Below are 22,480 nucleotides of genomic sequence, written 5' to 3' on the forward strand. Positions count from 1 at the left end.
TGGGGGGTTTGTTTTTGTTTGTTGTGTTTTTATATTGTAAACTGCGCTGTGATCCTCGCAGGAAGGGCGGTATAGAAATTTAATTAATAATAATAATAATAATAATACCCCTCCCCCATGCAGGAAACCCACGACTACAGCCTAGTTTCATGTCTCTTTTCTCAAAAGGTAACCACCTTTTTAATCATTCAGGTCCACTGTTTGCAGCCCTGTCATAAGAGATCTGGAGGCCAAGATCACTAAGGAGTCCAACAGCCCATAATGATTTCAAATATAATAACAGCATAAAAACTCAAGTTGCTGAAAGTTTAAAAGGAACGCACGTTTTAAAAGGTTATAAAATTAGAAAGGTCACATTTCCTGGCACCAAAATAGCATCAAAGAACGTTCACTTGGAAAAAGGCTCTCTTGGTTGCCCTCCTCCTCATGGAGCCACCACTGAGAAGACCCTGTATCCCGTGGCCACTTTACCACCATCCAGAATTGCCGTATTATCCCAAGGTGACTTGGGAAGAGCTGTTGCTTTCTTCTGATTGTGTTTTCTATGTGCACTGGATAGCTCAGTTGGTTAGAGTGTGGTGCTGATAATGCCAAGGTTGCAGGTTCAGTCCCCATATGGGACAGCTAAATTGCAGGGGGTTGAACTTCATGATCCTCAGGGTCCCTTCCCAGTTCTATGATTCTACTTTTATGAGAGCTAAGGGATCTCTTTCTCTATTTCCATTTCTGTGGCCAGAATTGGATTAGTAAAGGTAAAGGGACCCCTGACCATTAGGTCCAGTCGTGGCCGACTCTGGGGTTGCGGCGCTCATCTTGCTTTATTGGCCGAAGGAGCCGGCGTACAGCTTCCAGGTCATGTGTCCAGCATGACTAAGCCGCTTCTGGCGAACCAGAGCAGCACACGGAAACGTCGTTTACCTTCCCACCGGGGCAGTACCTATTTATCTACTTGCACTTTGACGTGCTTTTGAACTGCTAGGTTGGCAGGAGCTGGGACCGAGCAACGGGAGCTCACCCCGTCATGGGGATTCGAACCGCCGACCTTCTGATCAGCAAGCCCTAGGCTCTGTGGTTTAGACCACAGCGCCACCCGCATCCAATTGAATTAGTATCCCGGTCCAAATATCTTGACTCGCAACAAGAGGCTGCATGGAAGGATCAGATCAGTGGTACTTGGGACTTACGTACATAAGTCACCCATGTTCAGAAAGTTTCAGAATATTGTTTCCATTTATTTTAGATATCTTTGCCAACGTTTAGAGCAAAGCCCTCACAAGATAGCTGACATAAAAAGAATAAAACAATCTTATGCAGTCATTTTAAACAGTACAAATTTCTGTCCCAGCTTCTGCCAACCTAGCAATTCGCAAGTACACCAGTGCAAGTAGATAAATAGGTACTGCTGCGGCGGGAAGGTAAATGGCGGGTAGGTAAATGGCGTTTGAGTGCCCTCTGGCTTCCGTCACGGTGTCCTGTTGCGCCAGAAGCAGTCTAGTCATGCTGGCCACATGACCCGGAATGCTGTCTGCAGTCAAACAGTGGCTCCCTTGGCCTGAAGCAAGATGAGCATCACACCCCATAATCGCCTTTGACTGGACTTAACCATCCAGGGGTCCTTTACCTTTACTTTACCTACATTACATGCAGAGCTTTTTTCTGGGAGTACTAAAGGGTATGCAGTACTGGCACCTTTTTATTCTAAAAGAAATGCACTGCCAACATGATACTGCACGGTGGTTGCTGTGTCAAGAGAAAAAATACTTTAGCACATTCTCATGTTCTGTCACAATGTGAAAAACCATGTGCTGATGCTGATGGACTTCGGAGAGCATGGCCAGAACCTTCACTCTTTGCAGCTTTGAAGGGCGGTGTACTTTTGAAAGAGTTTAATTGCTTTGAAAAATAGCGCTGAGATCAGGCAAGAGGAAGCTTTTCAGAAACAAGATCGCCCTCTAGCTTTTATCTGTAGAACATTCGCTCAGCAAAGGTTAGCGTTGCTCTCAAGGAGCATCCGGATCCGATCCTGGAGCCTTCCCTTTATTGGGCTGCCAAATCAGACTGTTCTTCACCATAGAATGACCCTTGGAATCAAATCAGTTTAAATGCTTTGAATTTCGGTTGATGTCAAAGGCTATGAGCTGACCTCAGCATGCGCCAGAAATTATGACACACGCCAGAGCTCTCAGCAAGTGTGAGAGAGCCTTGGCTTCAAGGTGTTGGAGGGAATGCACAGGTGTTGAGGTGTAACATCCACTGAGCTTGAGCATAGATCAGGAAACATAGGCATTTGTTTAATTAGCGAACCCAACAACCAAAACAAATTAAATGCAAATCATTAAAGGCGGTATGCTTTTGACTTAATTTTCTGACTTAACGTAAACAGTGGCAGAAATTAAAACAAAACCAACATAGCGTCAAAAAGATTTTAAATATCCAGTGACCTTGAAACACCTGGAGAAATCAAAAGGTCTTCAGGTGGTGAAGACAAGAAAGCTGGTGTCAACAGAGCCTTCCAGAAAGGAGCGTTCAATAACCAGGGAACACCGGCAGAAAAGGCAAGCCTTTCTCAAACTCACCTTATTTCTGAATTTAGGAATTTGGAGAAAGGCCTCTGATGATTACCTTAATAATTGGGTGGCTCCAAAAGGGAGGAAATACTCCTTCGGGTATCCAAGACTTGAGCCCTTTAAAACTCCTGTTCATAAATGTGCTAGGAAATTGACTGGGTGCTGGTATTTCTAAACTGGTGAGATGTGTTCCCCGATTCCAGTCCTGGTTAGCAATCCAGCTGCCGTATTTTGTATTAACTGAAGTTACTGATGTTACTGGATGCAACAATAAAGACGTCCAATAACACGAGGTCAGGGCATGGCAGGATAACTGTGGCAAAGTTACGTATATCTGTTCAGGACAGTTTGCAGACAGCACACCAGCTATAACTGGTAAACTTTGTGTCCCTGAGGGCTTCTGGTTATAGGATCAGCTCCAAGCTGCAAACATGATCCTAGGGAAAGTGCAACCACGTAGAAATAAGGTGAGAATCTACTGCTTCTTTTTAATTTCCTTCTGGAAATTGATTTTTTTAAACAGCAACAACAACCTGTATAATTAGTAATAACATTGCTAGTAAAGTAATGTTTGGCAAAAGATAGATGATAGATAGATAGAGATGTTGAAGACCTGATGTTTCAAACAGTTTTGGGAGCAATGTTCTATTTCTTTGAAGAGTGTAGGACTTTTTTTCAGCTGGAGCTCTGCACCTCTCAGGTGGGCGCCATTGCCATTATAAGATAAGAAGGGAGAAGTTCGTGGTCAGCTCCGGCACCTCTTTTTCTAGAAAGATAGCGTGGGAAAAGTGGATATGCTTTTGCAATTCTGGAATCAAACAAGTATTTGTCACAATCTAAGCTTAGAGGTGTAAGAAATTATATTTTAAAAATACACAAAATTGGGCACCCGTGCTTAATCACATTTTCTTTTTAACGTGAGTCTTATATGAATGGACCACTGAATATGTTTAAGCCTTAATCAATTGCTTGCTAATTAATGGAATGTTAAATGCATGGCATATTTAATGACAACCTATTTTGTGTATTCTGTATATACACTTTTTCCTGTTTGTTTCGTTTGTGACAGTGATACAGCATAGCTTAGTGATAGCACCATTTACAAATGAATATGCTCTGTTCCATCTTTTTGATATATTGGTATATTCATTTCAGTCAGAGGCAGTTTATGCTAAAATCCCTCAAGAAATGCAATGAGGCACAAAAATATGCAGTCTGGATCAGAATGCACAGGTCCATTAAATTCACATATGGGTTTTTTCAATTTTATGAAGAAGTATTATGGACTTGTAATGTCAGCTGGTACAATGGAATCTATTTTTAACCTCAGTCTGCGACATAAACCTTAATTTTATACATATAAAATCATAGACTCATAGAATTGTAAAGTTGGAAGGGACTATGAGGATTATCTAATCCAACCTGGTGGAATGTTATATGTCAATCTTTCCTCTTTATCTGTATTTCTTTCTCCTCCTTTCACGGACCTTTCTCGTCTTAAAAATATCACTTTTTAAAGGGGAGGGTTCAGCTTACTTGTGGGTAAGCTGAAGACCACTTATCTGTACATCAGAAGATACAGTGGTACCTTGGGTTACATACGCTTCAGGTTACAGGCTCTGCTAACCCAGGAATAGTACCTCGAGTTAAGAACTCTGCTTCAGGATGAGATCATAAATCGTGCTCCGGCAGTGCGGCGGCAGCAGGAGGCCCCATTAGCTAAAGTGGTGCTTCAGGTTAAGAACGGACCTCCGGAACGAATTAAGTACTTAACCCGAGGTACCACTGTAATGTTGTTTGATAGTGTAGCAGTAATAAACCAAACTGGGGCAGCATTTCATGGAAGTGAACGGGGACGAAATGTGAAAATGGGCTGCCATTTTACAATGGTACCCACAATGACTACAAACTCACTTCCCTAAGAGTTCAGTGTGTGCTATTGTGCCAATATAATATTATTTTTTCCAGTGTGCGCCATTATAATTTTTCAACACGAAAATCCATCAGGCATTTTGTTTCCCATTCACCTAGCTCTCTGGCATCCGTTTGTTCCTATTCACAGCCAACTTAAACTTAATTGACCTAAAGCAGTTGGTGTCGTAATTTTGCCATTTCACTCCCCCACTTAGCCTCTAGACAATTCATTAATCTTTTTATTAAAAGGTACTAATGTAGATCTGGAGGTGGACAACCTTCATCTACCCCTGGTATTGTGAAAACTGACAATTCATTCTTATCTCTCATCGAAGCAATTACTGAATTACAACAGAACTGGTAATTTGTATCTTGTCATCAGAGCATCGCAAAAGTTTATAACAGTGTGAAAGTAACACAAGGTGACATCAGCAGAAGTTAACTCGCACTCTAATAATAATAAGATGCATCAGACCACAAGACGCACCTAGTTTTTGGAGGAGGAAAACAAGAAAAAAAATATTCTGAATCTCAGAAGCCAGAACAGCAAGAGGAAAGCAGCAATCCCTCTTGCTGTTCTGGCTTCTGTGATAGCTGCACAGCCTGCATTCGCTCCATAAGATGCACACACATTTCCCCTTACTTTTTAGCAGGGGAAAAGTGAGTCTTATAGAGCAAAAAATACGGTATTTATACCCCACCCTCCCCAGCCAGAGCTGGGCTCAGGGCAGCTAACACCAATAAAATCACAGTAAAAACATAATGGGAGGGGGAAAGAAAAGGAAACCCCCCCCCAAAAAAAAACCCCAATTTAAAATACAGGTTAAAATGCAATTTAAAATGCAGCCTCATTTTAAAAGTAGCCTTTAAAATAAGCTGCAACACACACTATCTCAGAATGCTACATTTCACTGGCAGATCATAACATGCCCCTCTTAAAAACCTCTTTTAGCAAGTAAGAAAATGAAATATTAAAATAAAATGGGGTATGGTGGTATGGGATAAAATGAATTTATGCAAATCTGAATAAAACCTAAATGAATAGGATAAAACAAACTGAAATTTCCAAATCTTCTCTGACAAAACGCAGCATTCTCTCTTAAGAACTGTTTCCTCTTATCAGTTACTGCAAATAAGACATTGTCCCAGGATAAAAACATTATCAAATTTGTCAGATGCTTTCACTGAAGGATGGGGCCTCACTCTTCACCCACATTAGGAAAATCCCAAGTGAATTACAACAGGACATTCCCTGTTATTCCATAGCTTTGTAGGAGATGTGAGGGTTAGCCCATCAGGTTAGCAGTGAACAGTGAGATGAGATGGGGACACTTACCTGACACACACACACACACCGGTCCATACCTGTCAACGTTTCCCTTTTTTTATGGGAAATTCCCTTATTCCGAATAGGATTCCTTGCAAGAAAAGGGAAACGTTGACAGCTATGCACCCGTCTCCCATGTCTCTGCTGCACACTGGAATGGAAAGGGGTGAGGCAGCAACGAGTTTGCCATGTTGCAAACTCTCTGGGAGAGCTAATTGGGCACGCCTACCAGTGTGTTTGGGACATGGGTGGCGCTGTGGGTTAAACCACAGAGCCTAGGACTTGCCGATCAGACGGTCGGTGGTTCGAATCCCCACAACGGGGTGAGCTCCCATTGCTTAGTCCCTGCTTCTGCCAACCTAGCAGTTCAAAAGCACGTCAAAGTACAAGTAGATAAATAGGTACCGCTCCGGCGGGAAGGTAAACGGCGTTTCCGTGCGCTGCTCTGGTTCACCAGAAGCAGCTTAGTCATACTGGCCACAAGACCTGGAAGCTGTACGCTGGCTCCCTCGGCCAGTAAAGCGAGATGAGCACCGCAACCCCAGAGTCGGTTACGACTGGACCTAACGGTCAGGGGTCCCTTTACCTTTACCAGTGTGTTTGCACCATGCAGATCTGACCACCGCTGTGACCCTCTGCATCTATGAAGCAGCCTCACAACCCTACCCTGCTGTCTGCTATTGCATAGGGCTTTTTTAAAAATCCAAGTATTGCTAAATCAATGTGACATCTCTAAAACGCAGTGGCATTTGGCATGTGTATATGGGCCTCAGCACAAGTCCATACCGATGGCCAAAGTCATACATGTGACATCAGTGAGGGTCGTTTGCTGTTGCACAACTGTGCTCGCAGCATTGCTGTCTTAAAACAATATGCAACGTTTACCTGTCAAGGGGTGTTTCACACACTAATCAAAAGGCACTATTTGCTGCTGATAGAAGTCTGCTGATATGAATCTAATAAAATTAGCATTTGTGATATTCTGTGCTTTTTTCTGAGGGTACTCAAAAGCATGCAGTACCAGCATACTTTTGTTCTAGCAGAAAAGCACTGGTTATATTCACACTAATCACTGTTTGGTCAGATTTTCTCCCTTCTACAGCCGAAAAGGAACAAATTGCCCTTCCTCTTCATTCTGCAGCACCAGACAAACATGTTGTCCTTGTAGATATGTTGTTCCTAACACAATCAGTGTCTGACGTGTATTAAATTCAAAACTCAGGAAGGCAACCTTGAGTTTCTTTCTCCCTTTGCTTTGTTTGGGCTACAGCTTGCAGGATATCCATTTTAAAATAAAGATACCTCGCAAAGAAGCAGAAAACAGAGAAGGACAAGGTCTCGTGACACTGTCTGCAATATATTGGTGGTGGATCAGACACTAGTACAGCATGATAGGGAACACCCCCCCCCCCGGCAGCATTGTTGGACTACAGTTCCCATAATCCCTGGCCAATAGCCTTGCTGGTTGAGGCATATAGAAGTTGGAGTCCTACAACCTTTGGAGGACCACAGGTTGTCCACTATGTAGCCAAGCATTCTTTATTCAACAGTGGCCAACGAGATGCCTCTGGAAAGTTCACAAGAAATTGAATTGATATTGAAATTGAAATTGAAATACTTTATTGTCACTTGTACGACCACTTGTCACTTGTATACAGTGAGATTACACGAGCACCCCCCACTCAGCTCTCTTAGTCTTAATTCCCCTCGTTTACTAACACACACACCAAACCCAAAAGTCAGCTGCCCTGTTGTTATCTTTTCATTCAGCAGCCTAACAGCCCACGGATAGAAGCTGTTCTTTACCCTGTTGGTGCGACTAATCATGCTTCTATATCTTCTGCCTGAGGGGAGGAGATCAAGGAAGTGCCGGCCAGGGTGTGAATCACCCCTGAGAATTTTCCTCATTCTCCTGAGGCAACGTTCTTCTGCTATTTCATCCAGCGGATTTACGAGACAGCCCATAATATCTTGTGCTGTATTCACCACTCTCTGTAGGCACTTGCTATCAGTTGATGTCAAACCATGATGCAGTATGAAAGGACACTTTCTATTGTTGACCAGTAGAAGGAGATCATCAAATGTTGATTGACATAGTTCTTCCGCAATTCTCTGAGGAGATGGAGTCTCTGTTGGGCTTTCTTAACCACCTGGGTTGTATTTATTTTCCAAGTAAGGTCTTCACTGAGATAAACTCCTAGGAATTCAAAGGAAGAGACTCTCACCACACAGCCCTCCCTGGTGTACAGCAGGGCTAGTTCTCCTCTCTTCCTCCAAAAGTCCAACACCATCTCCTTTTTCTTGCTGATATTAAGGTGCAAGTTGTTCACTAGGCACCATGTAGAAGAAGGACATGATGTAACACTCTCCTCTATTGTTCATCCCCATTTTTGAATAATAGAGACTCTATTTGTCTACATATCCTCAAACATATATCCGATGAAAATAGGGACGTCCTACCATACCCTCCAACATTTCTCTGATGAAAATAGAGACGTCCTAAGGAAAAGTGGGACATTCCAGGATCAAATCAGAAACTGGGACGGCTTTTGTAAATCCGGGACTGTCCCTGGAAAATACTTGGACACTTGGAGGGTTTGCTAATATCCATTGATAGACCTGTATTCCATTAATCTGTATAATCCGTATTTAATCACCCTATGAAGATGGTTATTCAAATAGGACCGGAACAGCTGCAAAACAGTGCTACCCACACCAACTGAGACAGCTGCTCCAGAAGAATACCATGGTTCATGGTATGAAAAAGTGCTGAAGGATCAAGGAGGATTAACAGGGACGCATTTTCCCTTTCTCTTTCCTGATAAAGGTGTAGGGTGACAAAGACAGTTTCCATGCCTGAACTTTGCTTTAAATTGATCTAGAAAGTCAGTTTTATCCAAGAGAGCTTCGGTTGGACCACAACACTATTTTCTTTTGGGTGTCTCCTGAAAACTGAGGGTGGGATTCACCTAACATGCCCTATCTGCGGCAGCCCTGTGCAATGACTTCCACTTGCACAAAGGGCTTTCCCACTTCTTCCCCCCAAGTCGCTGAAATTGGCTCGGAGGGGTCAGGAGAAGCCCCAGAACAGCACATGAAGGGAGGAGACTGGGGATTGTTCCATCTGGCAAACTGAAATGCAACATTCATCATAGCTCTACATTGAATTCCACCATGTTTTATTTAGACAGGCCTTTAAGATGAGAATTTATTTTACCAACCAGTATTTTATTGATCGTGCTTTCATTGATCATATTGCGATGCTGTGTTCTAATACGTTCTGCCTTGATAATTTATTTATTTTTAGTACAGTGCATTCTATAAATATGTAAGTAAGTAAACAAATAAACGTAAAATGCTTTTTAGGTGCCCTTCCTCAGAGAAGTGCACAAAAATACAGAAACAATTTGCACAGCATATAAATATGTTAATGACAAACAACAAACCCAAAAGTAGTCCAAAACCATAAAACTAAAACATGGGGGGGGAAGCAGTTTTGACTAACATTCCATCTAAAGCTCTGGGCAATAACTACCAGTAAAAGAGCAGAGAGGAAGGATGAAATAGAGTGGTAAATTATGTCCGAAATGAGAATGCAAGACGAAATGATAGAATAATGTCAGTATTTTTCATATGATTATGCTAGTCTCTGCCTCTGTTTGCCACCATTTTGTTAACACGTGCTGGCCTGGGACCATCGTTTTTTATTTGTGGGTCTCGGTCGTTTTTGGCTGTCTTAAGTAGGCCCTGCATGTAGCAAGACTGAGAACCTGTGTGTTATGTACTGAAGTTCTCACCCTGGGCCAGCAGGGGGATACTGTAGATAGTTTTCACTCAGGTCCGCATACGCAAATAAGGGATTGAAAGTGACGTTCAGTGATTGGATAGTTACAGAAAGTGTTACAGTTGCGTTGTAGTGGAGCTCTATATAAGCAGGCTGGCTGAACCCTTCAGTTCAGTTCAGTTCTGGCCTGTGAATAAACAAGAGCTGTTTGAAGAATCGCTGTGTCGTCTGATACGTTCACCCACAACTTAACATTAATACTGCTGTCAGCTTTGTAAATTCCACATAGTCCATCCAAAAATGTGATGTCGTACCGTCACACATTTTCTGACTGTACATATGACAATGCAGAGGTGGTCAGTGTGGTGGCCTCAGATGTTTTAGACTGCAACTCCCAGCATCCCTGGCCACTGGAGCAGATGATTGTACTCCACAAAATCTGGAGGGAACATTATCTACCCCTGAGATAAAGATACAACAGAAAATTGGTTTCTTTTTTAATCCACTTGTCTGCTTTTGCCACCTTGCTTGAATGCAATCCACTTTTCTTAACCCCTTATGCTATTCTATTCTGCTATTCTACTAGTATGGTGGCATCTCAGACTGCAGTCCTATGCATACTTACCTGTGCATCTCAGTGTTTGCTTCACTGAACTACGACTCAAGCCCTTTGGCAAGAACTTGGTTCCTATTGCTGTGCTTGTATAATCAATCCGGTTTGGAGCTAGTAGAAAACGGTTAAGATTCTTCCACCTAACTAATACTTCAGTCTTCTACACACTTACCTGAGAGTAGGTGGAGGTTACACGTATAAACTTGGGCTGCATATTGCTGTTCATGGTGCTGCCAGAAGATACGTGTTTGGCAGCCAACTTTACCTTCTTCGCTTCTTACTTCTAATGCATTTGTTCTCATTTTCTGCACTCCTTTTGTGTAAGGATGATGAATCACTCTTCCATCTTTTCTCTTTTGGTGACTTCTGACTTTAGTGACATTTCTCTCACTCCCAGTCTTTCCTGCACAGTTTTTAATGATCATTCTGATTTCATTTTCTCACTTTTATGGAAACCTTAGGTGTTTATTTCAATTACATTTAACAACTGGTACTAGGACTTGTGCATCGGTTTGTGACTTCGTGTTTCCTAGAAGGCAAATTTTGGGGATGCGGGTGGTGCCTGTGGTCTAAACCACTGAGCCTTTTGGGGTTGCCGATCAGAAGGTTGGCAGTTCGAATCCCAGCAATGGGGTGAGCTCTGGTTGCTCTGTCCCAGCTGCTGCCAACCTAGCAGTTCAAAAGCACACCAATGCAAGTAGATAAATAGGTACCGCTGCAGCGGGAAGGTAAACGGCGTTTCTGTGCACCCTGGTTTCCGTCACGGTGTTCCGTTGCGCCAGAAGTGGTTTAGTCATGCTGGCCACATGACCCGGAAAGCTGTCTGTGGACAAACGCCAGCTCCCTCGGCCTGAAAGCGAGATGAGCGCAGCAACCCCATAGTCGCCTTTGACTGGACTTAACCGCCCAGGGGTCCTTTACCTTTTTTTTATAAGGCACAGTGAGAGAAATGTCAGCCACAACAACACAGTGGCATTTTACATATTGTGTTACATGTTCATGATCCAGTTTGTCATGAAAACTCTTGCATCACTCCTCTCTACTACCATTCCTGTTGAAGCCTGGCTGTCAACCAGCCTGGAATCAGGTGTGCGCGTGTGTGATTGTTGGCAAAACGATACCCCGAAAGGGGGAGGAGGAATGCAAGTGTCAGAAAGCAAACAGCACGCAGGAAGGGATCTGCAGCTAGCGGCTAGATGCTGCCACCTCCTGCTGCTCCGGGCTTAGAAATAAGATACTACCCCTGCTACTGCTCTTGGTCAGGCCAAGGTGTAATAATTCTCACTGCGCAGAGGTGAGTAACCCCCCCGAACTCCACACGCTTTGTGGTTTGTGTGTGCAGAAGGATCTATGTAACTCTTGTGAGCTGAGCGTGCGTATTTCAGGACAGCAAGTTTCTCGGAGTGAGTGACAGCAGCAACAGGACAAGGGGAGGTGGCAGAGGTGAGCAGAGAGTCTTCTTTCCCAAGCATGGCAAATAAACACTGGTCTCTTCTAAGCAGCACTAGGGGCGGAGGCTAAAACTACAGATAAGCAATGCAAGGATAATACGGAACGGTATGGGCATGAGGGTGATGATTTTTGGGGCAGGAGTAGGAGGGAGACTAGGAGGTGCAATGGATTGAAGGGGCAGGGTAGGTTTTCAAGGAGGGGACAGAGTTTATGTAATCGTGGGGTGCAGGCTGAGATGTTACAGAAAGTGGCAAAAGGAAGGACCGACAGGCAACAAATGAAGGGGAATAATTAATGTGAACTGTTTAAACTGCACGATGCAATATGAAAATATGGAACTGTATACTCTTTTGGCAGCCAAGATGTTGACCTATCTTCTTCCTCAATATTCTCCTGAAAGACTGAAAAAATGCTTGGTCTTGAGACCTTAAGATCTCTCCCTATAGGCTAGTCCATAATGGGCGAACACATTCAAATGAATTCTGTAATGGGTGAGGAGGACCAATGTCAGAGCTTTGTGACTGCATGTAAGCTGATTTGTTAGGATGCGTTAGTTGGACCAACGATTAAATAATGCTGGTGTGTAACGATTAACATACATAATTGCTGTCTAGCAATACAAGGCCGAAAGAATGTGGGAAATAGGTTCAGCTACAAAATACCCACAGATGTCAGTTTATCAACAGGCCAGCCTTTTACTAGTCCGTATATAATTTGTTCTTCAAGCCATTTGATAGAAGGGAAGAATATAAAATCAGAAAAAACCCATTTGTGTCTATGTTTTCATTGTTAGTGCTCACATGTATTTCCAGGAGTAAAGGCTGGCTTGCCTCAGAGTGTTTTGAAGTACCTAAAGCTCATGCTATTAAAAAAAAAAAGCCAGACTTCCTTCCTTGACCTTTTTGCCACTACCAACTTGCATAGCTATAACCCAAATTTTTTACTCAGATTAATTTATGGCTGAAAGCACTAAGGGTGAGAGCACACTGGACATGCTTGGAGACACTTGTCCTTAAGGTGCCATGATATTTTTTATTTTTGTGTGTGTGTGTATTTTGCATCTTTGTTGGAAGCCTTCAGAGTCGCTGGGGAAACCCAGCCAGATGGGCGGGGTACAAATAATAAATTATTATTATTATTATTATTATTATTATTATTATTATTATTATTATCTGAAGTCAGGAGCTGAAAATCCTGGATATAAATTATGGTAGCATTTGTGCGGAAGCCATTTTTGGGAGAAAGTATGGGCTGCCGAGTGGCAACTAACACAAAACAGTCTTACGGGAGAGATGTGTAGAGATGTACAGTGGTACCTTGGGTTACATACGCTTCAGGTTACATACGCTTCAGGTTACAGACTCCGCTAACCCATAAATAGTGCTTCAGGTTAAGAACTTTGATTCAGGATGAGAACAGAAATTATGCTCCGGCGGCGCAGCAGCAGCGGGAGGCTCCATTAGCTAAAGTGGTGCTTCAGGTTAAGAACAGTTTCAGGTTAAGAACGGACCTCTGGAACGAACTAAGTACTTAACCTGAGGTACCACTGTATACGATATTAATCCAGAATGCGGCAGCTAGACTGGTGACTGGGAGTGGCTGCCGGGACCATATAACACCGGTCCTGAGAGATCTGCATTGGCTCCCAGTACGTTTCCGAGCACATTTCAAAATGTTGGTGCTGGCCTTGAAAGCCCTAAACGGCCTCGGTCCTGTATACCTGAAGGAGCGTCTCCACCCCCATCGTTCAGCCTGAACACTGAGATCCAGCGCCGAGGGCCTTCTGGCGGTTCCCTCACTGCGAGAAGTGGGGTTACAGGGAACCAAGCAGAGGGCCTTCTCGGTAGTGAACCTCCCATCAGATGTCAAAGAAACAACTATCTTACTTTTAGAAGACATCTGAAGGCAGTCCTATTTAGGGAAGTTTTTAATGTTTAATGCTGTATTGTTTTTAATATTCGATTGGGAGCCGCCCAGAGTGGCTGGAGAAACTCAGCCAGATGGGCGGGATATAAATATATTATTTATTATTATTATTATTATTATTATTATTATTATTATTATTATTATTATTACAATATGGCAGCAAGTTTAGGGAAGCTTTGTAACGTGTAAAGTTTTACGTTATGTTTTTATAATATATGTTGGAAGCCGCCCAGAGTGGCTGGGGCAATCCTGTCAGATGGGTGGGGCACAATTATTATTATTATTAGCATTAAAAATGCTGTTCCAATGCGCATATACTTGACGGAAATGCTTGATGCTGCTGTGTGCGTTAGGCCGAAACCAGCCAGGATAATAGTGATAGCATTTCTGATACAGGCATATGGATGTGCTTGTGAATAACCTGAAACTAACAAGACTTGTGCTTTCATATTTGGATTGTATTTGCCTCCGAGGTCTGCTCAGAAACCTGAATGGAAATAAGTGTGTGTGAGAGAGAGAGGTTGGAGATGAAATGCTAAATAGGACAAAATGCTAATCTTCAAAGTCGTTCCTCTCTTCCTGCCTAGAGATTACACGGCTCATAACTGGCCATGGATGAAAGCCGAGTTTCTGGGCTTCCAGAAAGTAGGACTTAGGTGTAATTTGGGGGGCCAGGAGGCCAACTAAATCTACCGCCCGCCTAACTTTCAGGCTCCGCCGAGTCCCCTAAACACAACCTCAAGCCCTTACCCTCCCGCTTTTACCCCACCTCTCCGCCCAGCCGAGGCTCCCACCACGTGTGGGGAGCGCGAGTTTGCCGCGCCCGCCCGCCCCCCGTTTTGCCCCAACTCCCGCTTCGCCCTGGGGCTGCGTTGAGGGAGAAGAGCTGCGTGCGCGGAACGTGCCCGCCGGGAGACCGCCGTGTATAGGCGCGCGCGAGGGAAAGAGATGGAGCCCGACCCCTCGGTTAGTATTATGGGGGGGGGGCAGGCCGCCTATGGGGAGGAAACCGTTGGTTTCCTGAGGAAACCGTTGGGGCAGGTTATCTCAAACGGGGAGGCCGACGGTTGCGGCCGGGCAGCTCCGACGGCGACAAAAAAAGGCGTTTTATTAGGCGGTGGCGTTATTTTGTGTGGGTGGGCGAGCGTGAGGCGGGTAAGAGAGAGGGCGCGAAATCTCCTCAGAAGCCTCGACGGCGGTTTCCCGCCAAAACCGGCGGGCGAGGCCCATAACGCTCCCGCGCCCTCCCCGCCTCGCTTTTGGTCACGAGACAGGCGTTGGCCACGCCCTCCCTCCGTCAGCACGAGCCCCTTCCCGCTTTTATCCGTCTTCCTAAAATCCAGCCCCGGCCAACCGCCGTGCTCGCGCCAGCTGCTTTTCTCCACCAGAGCTAGCGCCCCTTTTGCGCGTGCGCCCTAACGGCGGGAGAAGGGCGGTTGGAGCTGGGGGGGGACGGGACGATGTTCTTTCCCGCCAATAGATGCCGCGAAAAAGCCGAGGAAAAGTCAGCGCGAGGCGCTCCTAATTCCCCCTCATTCCTTCTGTAAGTGCTTCCTTCTCTCCGCCCGCCACTTTTCGATGCCCTTCTGGCACTCATTTGTTGCTGTGTCGGCCTTTCCCGCTTTGCCCCCCCCCTCTCTCCGCCCCCCGTCCCCTTTTTAGCTTCTAAAACAGTGTTTCCAAACAGCTGTTTTTGGACTACAACTCCCATCATCCTTAGCTAGCAAGACCAGTGGTCAGGCCCGGTCTTGCTAGCTAGAGGCGGGTGGCGCTGTGGGTTAAACCACAGAGCCTAGGACTTGCCAATCAGAAGGTCAGCGGTTTGAACCCCTGTGACGGGGTGAGCTCCCATTCTTCGGTCCCTGCTCCTGCCAACCTAGCAGTTCAAAAGCACATCAAAGTGCAAGTAGATAAATAGGTACTGCTCCGGCGGGAAGGTAAACAGTGTTTCCGTGCGCTGCTCTGGTTCGCTCAGAAGCGGGTTCGTCTTCGTCATGCTGGCCACATGACCCGGAAGCTGTACGCCGGCTCCCTTGGCCAATAAAGCGAGATGAGCGCCGCAACCCCAGAGTCGGTCACAACTGGACTTAATGGTCAGGGGTCCCTTTGGACTACAACTCCCATCATCCCTAGCTAGCAATACCAGTGGTCAGGCGCAAGAGCCTAGCCAGGCTTTATGTAAGGGGGGAGCAGAACCTCAGTTAAGTATTTGTTATTGATTTACTTGATTTGGGGAGCAGCTGCCCCCCATTGGCTCCACCCATGGTCAGGGATAATGGGAATTTGGTAGTCCAAAAGCAGCTGGAGACCCAAGTTTGGGAAATACTGCGGAATCTAGAACAAGAGAGAGAAAGAGAGATGATTGAAAGGTCAGCGGTTCGATTCCCCGCGGCAGGGTGCGCTCCCGTTGTTCGGTCCCAGCGCCTGCCAACCTAGCAGTTCGAAAGCACTCCTGGGTGCAAGTAGATAAATAGGGACCGCTTACTAGCGGGAAGGTAAACGGCGTTTCCGTGTGTGGCTCTGGCTCGCCAGAGCAGCAATGTCACGCTGGCCACGTGACCCGGAAATGTCTCCGGACAGCACTGGCCCCCGGCCTCTTGAGTGAGATGGGCGCACAACCCTAGAGTCTGTCAAGACTGGCCCGTACGGGCAGGGGTACCTTTACATTTACCTTTTTATCCGCTTTCTAGTAAATAGTCCCGCGAAGAACCTGGCAGTGTCAAGTTTGTAACTTAACTGCGGCACTAGGGAGTTTATTAGAGATGCCTCTTTTTCATTTGGTGGGTGTGTTTCACACGTGGTGTAGAGTTTCGGATCTGCATTTGGCAATTTGAATATAAAAATGAGAAGTCTGATTGCAGATTTATTTGCTAATGCTGGATGAAAAGGCAGAGTTCCTCTCGGTACTTCCAACTCGTGACATCTTTTGGCCTACTTTTGGTTTGTTAGTTAGTTTTCAATCAGTTATGTACATGGAATCTCCCAGTCCTTTTTACAAAGAGTTATTGATTGATTGAATTTATATACTGCCCTATACCCAGAAGTCTCAGGGTGATTCACAGGAAAGATCACAATATATAAAACCAAAATAAAAAGAATAACCCAATAACATCCCCCAATAACACCCCCCCAAAGTGTTGGAGTAGGGAATACAAGCACAGATTTTAACAAGTATACAATATGACAAAATACAAAAGTAGTAAACAAAACATCCTGGGTGATTTTTTAAGAATGGCTTCATCTGGAGCTGCAAATGTAACCGAAACTGCACCAGTAATCTTCCCTGGGGAGACAATACATGAGGTGGGGTGCTACAGTAGAAAAGGTACTATCCTGGGTCAATCCCATATACACAGAAAGGTTTCTGATGAGGATCCTAATAGCTTGGCAGGTTCAGATGGAAAAATGCAGTACTTAACCCAGCAAGGATGGAGTTCCATGTATATTGAACATACTGAAAACCCTTGTTTTCTTGGTACCTCTACATATCCAAAAGAATCATTTTTGGTAACACATGCCATAAAGAAAATGCCTCAAAATCATTATTTGTTTTATGAAGAGTGTCTCCATTTCTAGAGAACTTGATATTTTGGTTAGATTGAAGGGTGAGGGGTGTTGTCTCTGTTATTTGCTGGATTGAATGAAATATCAGGACAGTTCCTTCGCCACTACCACTCTGCTCCAATCGCAAGTAGAGAACAGCAACTTGTTGCATTGCTCTTTGAGAATGCTTGGAATGCCTCATAGGTATTTCATATCTGATGGGACAATCTGCCACCCTTTTCTTCAATTTGAGGCTTGGGAATAGGCAAGGGCTTGTCACATGCAGTATGTCAAGCAAAATTGTGCATCCCTTTTTCTTTATATGTGTGGAGACTTAGCATATGTACAAAAACATGCAGAGTTCAGTATGTTCAACAGCTGTGGAAATCCATCATGGGTTTTCTCATGGGTAGAACTTGCTATTGCTAAAACTAAATTTGTAAGTACTGTACAGTGGTACCTCGGGTTACAGACTCTTCAGGTTACGTGATTTCGGGTTGTGCACCGTGCCGAACCTGGAAGTACCGGAACGGGTTACTTCCGGGTTTCGGCGCATGCACAAAAGTGCTAAATCATGCTTTGCACATGTGCAGAAGCGCCGAATTGTGACCCGCATGTGCACAGACGCGACGCTGTGGGTTGCGAACGGTGCGGGTTGCGAACGTGCCTCCCGCATGTATCATGTTCGCGACCCAAGGATCCACTGTAAATGTAATGCCAGGAACAGATTCAGGCCCAAACAATATGCTACCCACAAACACCTTTAGAAAAGGAGAAGCTGTTTTGGAGTGGAACTTAACCTCTTCCTTCCTAACCTCTGTTTCACTTCTCCAAATTGCCTCCTGTAGCATCACCCTCAGAAGGGTTTCCCATGCATGTTTTGAGAAGTCACCAGGGTTCAAGCAGTTGCAGTTGAGGCCTCAATATGTATGTTCAGTGTTATGGCTAGAAGAAAGGAAGAATGTTTTAGAAGCTTTGAAATCCACATATTCATTAAATCCATTTATTCAGCAGTAGGTCCCACTGTGGAGGTTTCTCACTAGGACATAAGTTTAGGATTGTAGTACTAGGTAGGTAAACAGAAACCCCAGCCTGATAGAAAGGACAGTCAATTTTATTGTATTATATTTTTCTTACTTAAATCTTCAAGAAATTACTGGCTTAAAATAATGCACTGCATTGCCTTACTTGAAATTCTGCCTTATCTACATTACCTTGTATTATTTTGTATTTTTGAATTAAATTAGTTCTTCATAATAGCACTTCATCCTTGTGTTCTGAATTAAATGCTCATTGCCTTAGGCTTCTTCCTCTCACCCTGTCATCTAATGATTGCTGTAAAGTAAAGATATGCTATGAATTTGTGTATTCCCATTGCATTTTTAAGTGTTTATCATCACAGCCAAAATACAGATAAACAATATACAGGAGCAGATTGCAGTCTTGAATTACCATAATGGGAATAGAGTAATGTTTTGTGTTGCAGTAAGAAATTATGCTGTGGGCAGAGTTTCAGTGCTGAAACTGAAAATACAGTATTAATATGCACGTAACATACGTAGTAAAAGATTTCATTGTTAATAACATTAGAAGAAAGGACATGATTTTGTCTATTATGAGATCTCTGGTTGTGTAGGCAGCAACTATTTTAGGCGCTGACATGCGGGTCCTTTTTGCCCTGGGAGAGGGCCGAATTGGGGCTGGGCATGCTTATGAAGGGTATGGGGAGTGGGAATGGAACCCCCAAGCGAAATGGTCTCCACCTGTACAGTGGACCCTCCAGATACGAACTTAATTGGTTCCTGGGGTCCGTACATACCCCAAAAAGTCTGCATCTAGAAGCGCTGCTTTTGCACACGTGCACAGAGCGCTTCTGTGCATGCGCACGTGGCGAAACCCAGAAGTATACACTTCTGGGTTTGCCGCATTCGCAACCCGAAAGTTACTTTACCTGAAGGTAACATAACCCGAGGGTCCACTGTACTTCCTTTTACATAACCTTGCTTTGTGCTCTTAAGTTATTGTGGGGAAAAGAGCACTAACTTTATAATTTTACTGGATAAAATAGATGAAAGCTACTCTGAGGTTCTTTTGGTTCTGATTGGTTTGATATGGTCTGATTAGCTTAACTGATTAGCTATTTAAAACTCCATTTTTAAACCAGAAAATACACTTTAAAAATGTCAGAGTTGTTCCATGGAAAAGTTTCCAGCCAATATCTCAAAAAAGAGTCTCGGTTTTTCACAAGCTGCAGTAGATTTTAAGAGGGCCGCAGGTGGCGCTGTGGTCTAAATCACCGAGCCTCTTGGGTTTGCCATTTGTAAGGTCAGCAGTTCAAATCCATGTGACGGGGTGAGCTCCAGTTGCTTTGTCCCAGCTCCTGCCAATCTAGTGGTTCAAAAGCATACCAGCATGAGTAGATAAATAGGTAGTGCTGCAGCGGGAAGATAAACAGCTTTTCCGTGCGCTCTGGCACTCATCACAGTGTTCCGTGTGCCAGAAGCTATTTAGTCATGGTGGCCACATGACCCTTCTGTAGACAAACACTGGCTTCCTTGGCCTGAAAGTGGAGAGGAGCGCCCATCCCCATAATCGAATTCAACTGGACTTAATCGTCCAGGGGTCCTTTACCTTTTACCTTTAGATTTTTAAATGCTTCTTTATGAAAAATTGTTTATAAATCATGGTGAGGAAATATAGGCTAAAGAGTTGTGTTCTTCAATTATAATTTATTAATATCTCTTAACTATTTCCTTTTAATAACCTTTAACCCCTCAATTGACATATCAGTGTATTTTTCTTTTCCAAATTGGTTTGTTTTTTTCAACAGACTCAGGAAGGACCTTGTCGTGGTTCTGTTGCTCATAGCAGACTGTGCTATGCTAACGCTTCCTGTGCATTCCTAGATACTACACTATGAACAATTATGACAATTTTTTTCTGGAAAAGAAGCTGAAGTTTGGAATTTATTGGCTGAATATTAGGGACACTGTGATAATGTATTTTTTATTATTGTTTGATGGTTAACAGCAGTAGAACTTTATCTCATGTTGTTCATTGTCATTCTGTGCCTTCAATCTGGAGCAAAAGGAGAGAAAATTATTATTTTAAACAATAATGTTTTTTTAATTATTAAGCAGAGGTTTGGGTTTAGAAATGGTTAAAATAGGTGTAGTGAATTTTTTCTTCCAGCTCTTCATTTATTTTTGATGGGTATCCATTATCATGATCCTTGTTGACGGCATGGGTTGTATATACGTATACAAATACACAAACAGTATATACTGCAGGAATATATATTTATGAAGTTGAAATGGCACCATTTAGAAAATCTTTCTGGAACACCAGTGCCCCCCTGGTTGGGAATCACCCAGAATTGCCAATGAGAACTGAACATGCTCAGTGGTAATGTAATGCTGACTGACTGTTGGGAAGGATGGAATGGAGTCCCCTATAGGAGGGTATGGCAGGGTGTTTGAAATCCTGAACACAAGCACTCAATTTTACAACATTTTCTTGCAAGCTACACTTGGTTCAGTCTATTCGAAAACAGTTCTTACAAAGCTTTACGGCCATTATTTTTACAACAGAATTTTGTTTGGATTTTATACACCATTCCCATTCTCTGATAATTTCATGTTGTGGGAATATTTTGCAGAAATATTTTGAAGAATATAATTTCTGCTGTGAAGACTAATTTTTTAAAAAATGAACTAGATAATGTTTTGTACAATATAATTGTGGGTTTTTTCCTATGCAAATTTCAGTCTTTTCCTCGTTAGTGTTAGCAGTAGTTCCATATGGTCTAGCCCGACATAACTGTAGTTACTACTGGTTTTAGTTTCTAGCTTATAAACTAATAATGGTGTACCTTTTCCTTATGGTTCAACTAGTACAGAAATAATGTTACTAGGGAAGAAGGTGTGGTTTTTTTAGTTAATTTTTGATATTTTTCAACATAGGATACAGTAAAAACTGAACCAGTCTAAAGAAAGAAGTAACAAACCAAGAAAAAGAGAGAAAGAGAAAGCTTTCCCCTGTTCCCTCAGCCTCAAACCCTGAGAGAGCCTCTCTGGCTTACCTCACATCCAGGTCCCTTCATCTTCTGTCCAACACCTTCCTAAGTGTATATTCATTTATCTCAAATATAAATATTCAAAGAACCAAACATACATGTAAATAGGGTTAACAGAGAGCTAGAGTTAAAAGTCATAAAGTAAAGGTAAAGGGACCCCTGACCATTAGGTCCAGTCGTGACAGACTCTGGGGTTGCGGTGCTCATCTCGCTTTATTGGCCGAGGGAGCTGGCGTACAGCTTCCGGGTCATGTGGCCAGCATGACTAAGCCGCTTCTGGCGAACCAGAGCAGCACACGGAAACGCTGTTTACCTTCCCGCCGGAGCGGTACCTATTTATCTACTTGCACTTTGACGTGCTTTCGAACTGCTAGTCGTTGGCAGGAGCAGGGACCAAGCAACGGGAGCTCACCCTGTCACAGGGATTCAAATCGCCGACCTTCTGATCGGCAAGTCCTAGGCTCTGTGGTTTAACCCACAGCGCCACCCACGTCCCGAAAAGTCACAGAAAAGCAAGATATGAAGAAAAAAATAAAATAAAAAAGAGAGTCTTCCAATTCTCTGTCTACCAATTATGTATATGACAATTATTTAAAGTATGCACTTCAGAGCAAATTCTAGCTGTATTAATAACTAGCTTTTTCTCATTCTGCTAGATGGTATTTCTCACCCTCCCAGGCACCTTGAATTCACATTTTTTCACTCATGAAGTCCAATATAGCGCTTCAGTTATTACCTTCTAGTGTCCAAAATCTCAGAAAGTAAATTTAATCACCATGATTTTGCAGTCAGCAGCATTTCATTTGAACTGGGTCATGGATCTGTAACCAAAAATTCTCTTCCTTTGAAGAAGGAACTTCTCCGATCAAAAAGTTTTCAGAGGGTAGAAAAATGGGATTCTGCTGCTCCAAGTTGCCAATTTTAAATTGTTCAGCAAGCCACACATAAAGAATGGGAATGTCTACTTGCTTGTTCTGCTAATTTAAATTTTAGAAGAAGCTCTTTTAAAAGATTGCATAGTTTGCAAACCTACACACGTTTAGCTCGTAAGTCCCACACGTTTAGCTCTAAGTCCTGGACTGAGTTGACATATACAGGATTGCACTGTTAATCAGGTGTGATGTCTCTTTTGCACACATGTATATTCCCAGCCTCTTTCATACATGTCCCATCTCATCATGCAAGTTGTAAGACTGTAGTCCTGTAGTCACACTTATCTGGGAGTAAATCTTTGAGAGTAACACAGTGGGTTTTCCCAAATAAATATACACAGGACTGC

The 22,480-nt window shown here is 43.6% G+C and overlaps 1 protein-coding gene across 7 annotated transcripts in view; it reads left to right on the forward strand.

Annotated features, from left to right (window-relative positions):
• The first annotated feature begins 11,253 nt into the window (after nucleotides 1-11,253).
• The window catches only part of BOLL (boule RNA binding protein), a 36,551-nt gene continuing 25,324 nt past the window's right edge, over nucleotides 11,254-22,480 (forward strand). For 3 of the 7 annotated variants that reach the window (XM_028751633.2, XM_028751643.2, XM_028751665.2), the window contains exon 1: nucleotides 14,405-14,549. In XM_028751633.2, coding sequence (XP_028607466.1) covers nucleotides 14,532-14,549 — 18 coding nt within the window. In that variant the 5' untranslated portion in view covers nucleotides 14,405-14,531. Of the gene's footprint in view, nucleotides 11,500-11,559; nucleotides 11,763-14,401; nucleotides 14,550-14,933; nucleotides 15,127-22,480 lie in introns of those variants that run through there. The other 4 variants (XM_028751663.2, XM_028751664.2, XM_077917828.1 and 1 more) reach the window with 4 other exon arrangements.

The sequence above is a fragment of the Podarcis muralis genome, chromosome 1, assembly GCF_964188315.1.
Source record: "Podarcis muralis chromosome 1, rPodMur119.hap1.1, whole genome shotgun sequence".
Taxonomy (NCBI): Eukaryota; Metazoa; Chordata; class Lepidosauria; order Squamata; family Lacertidae; genus Podarcis; species Podarcis muralis.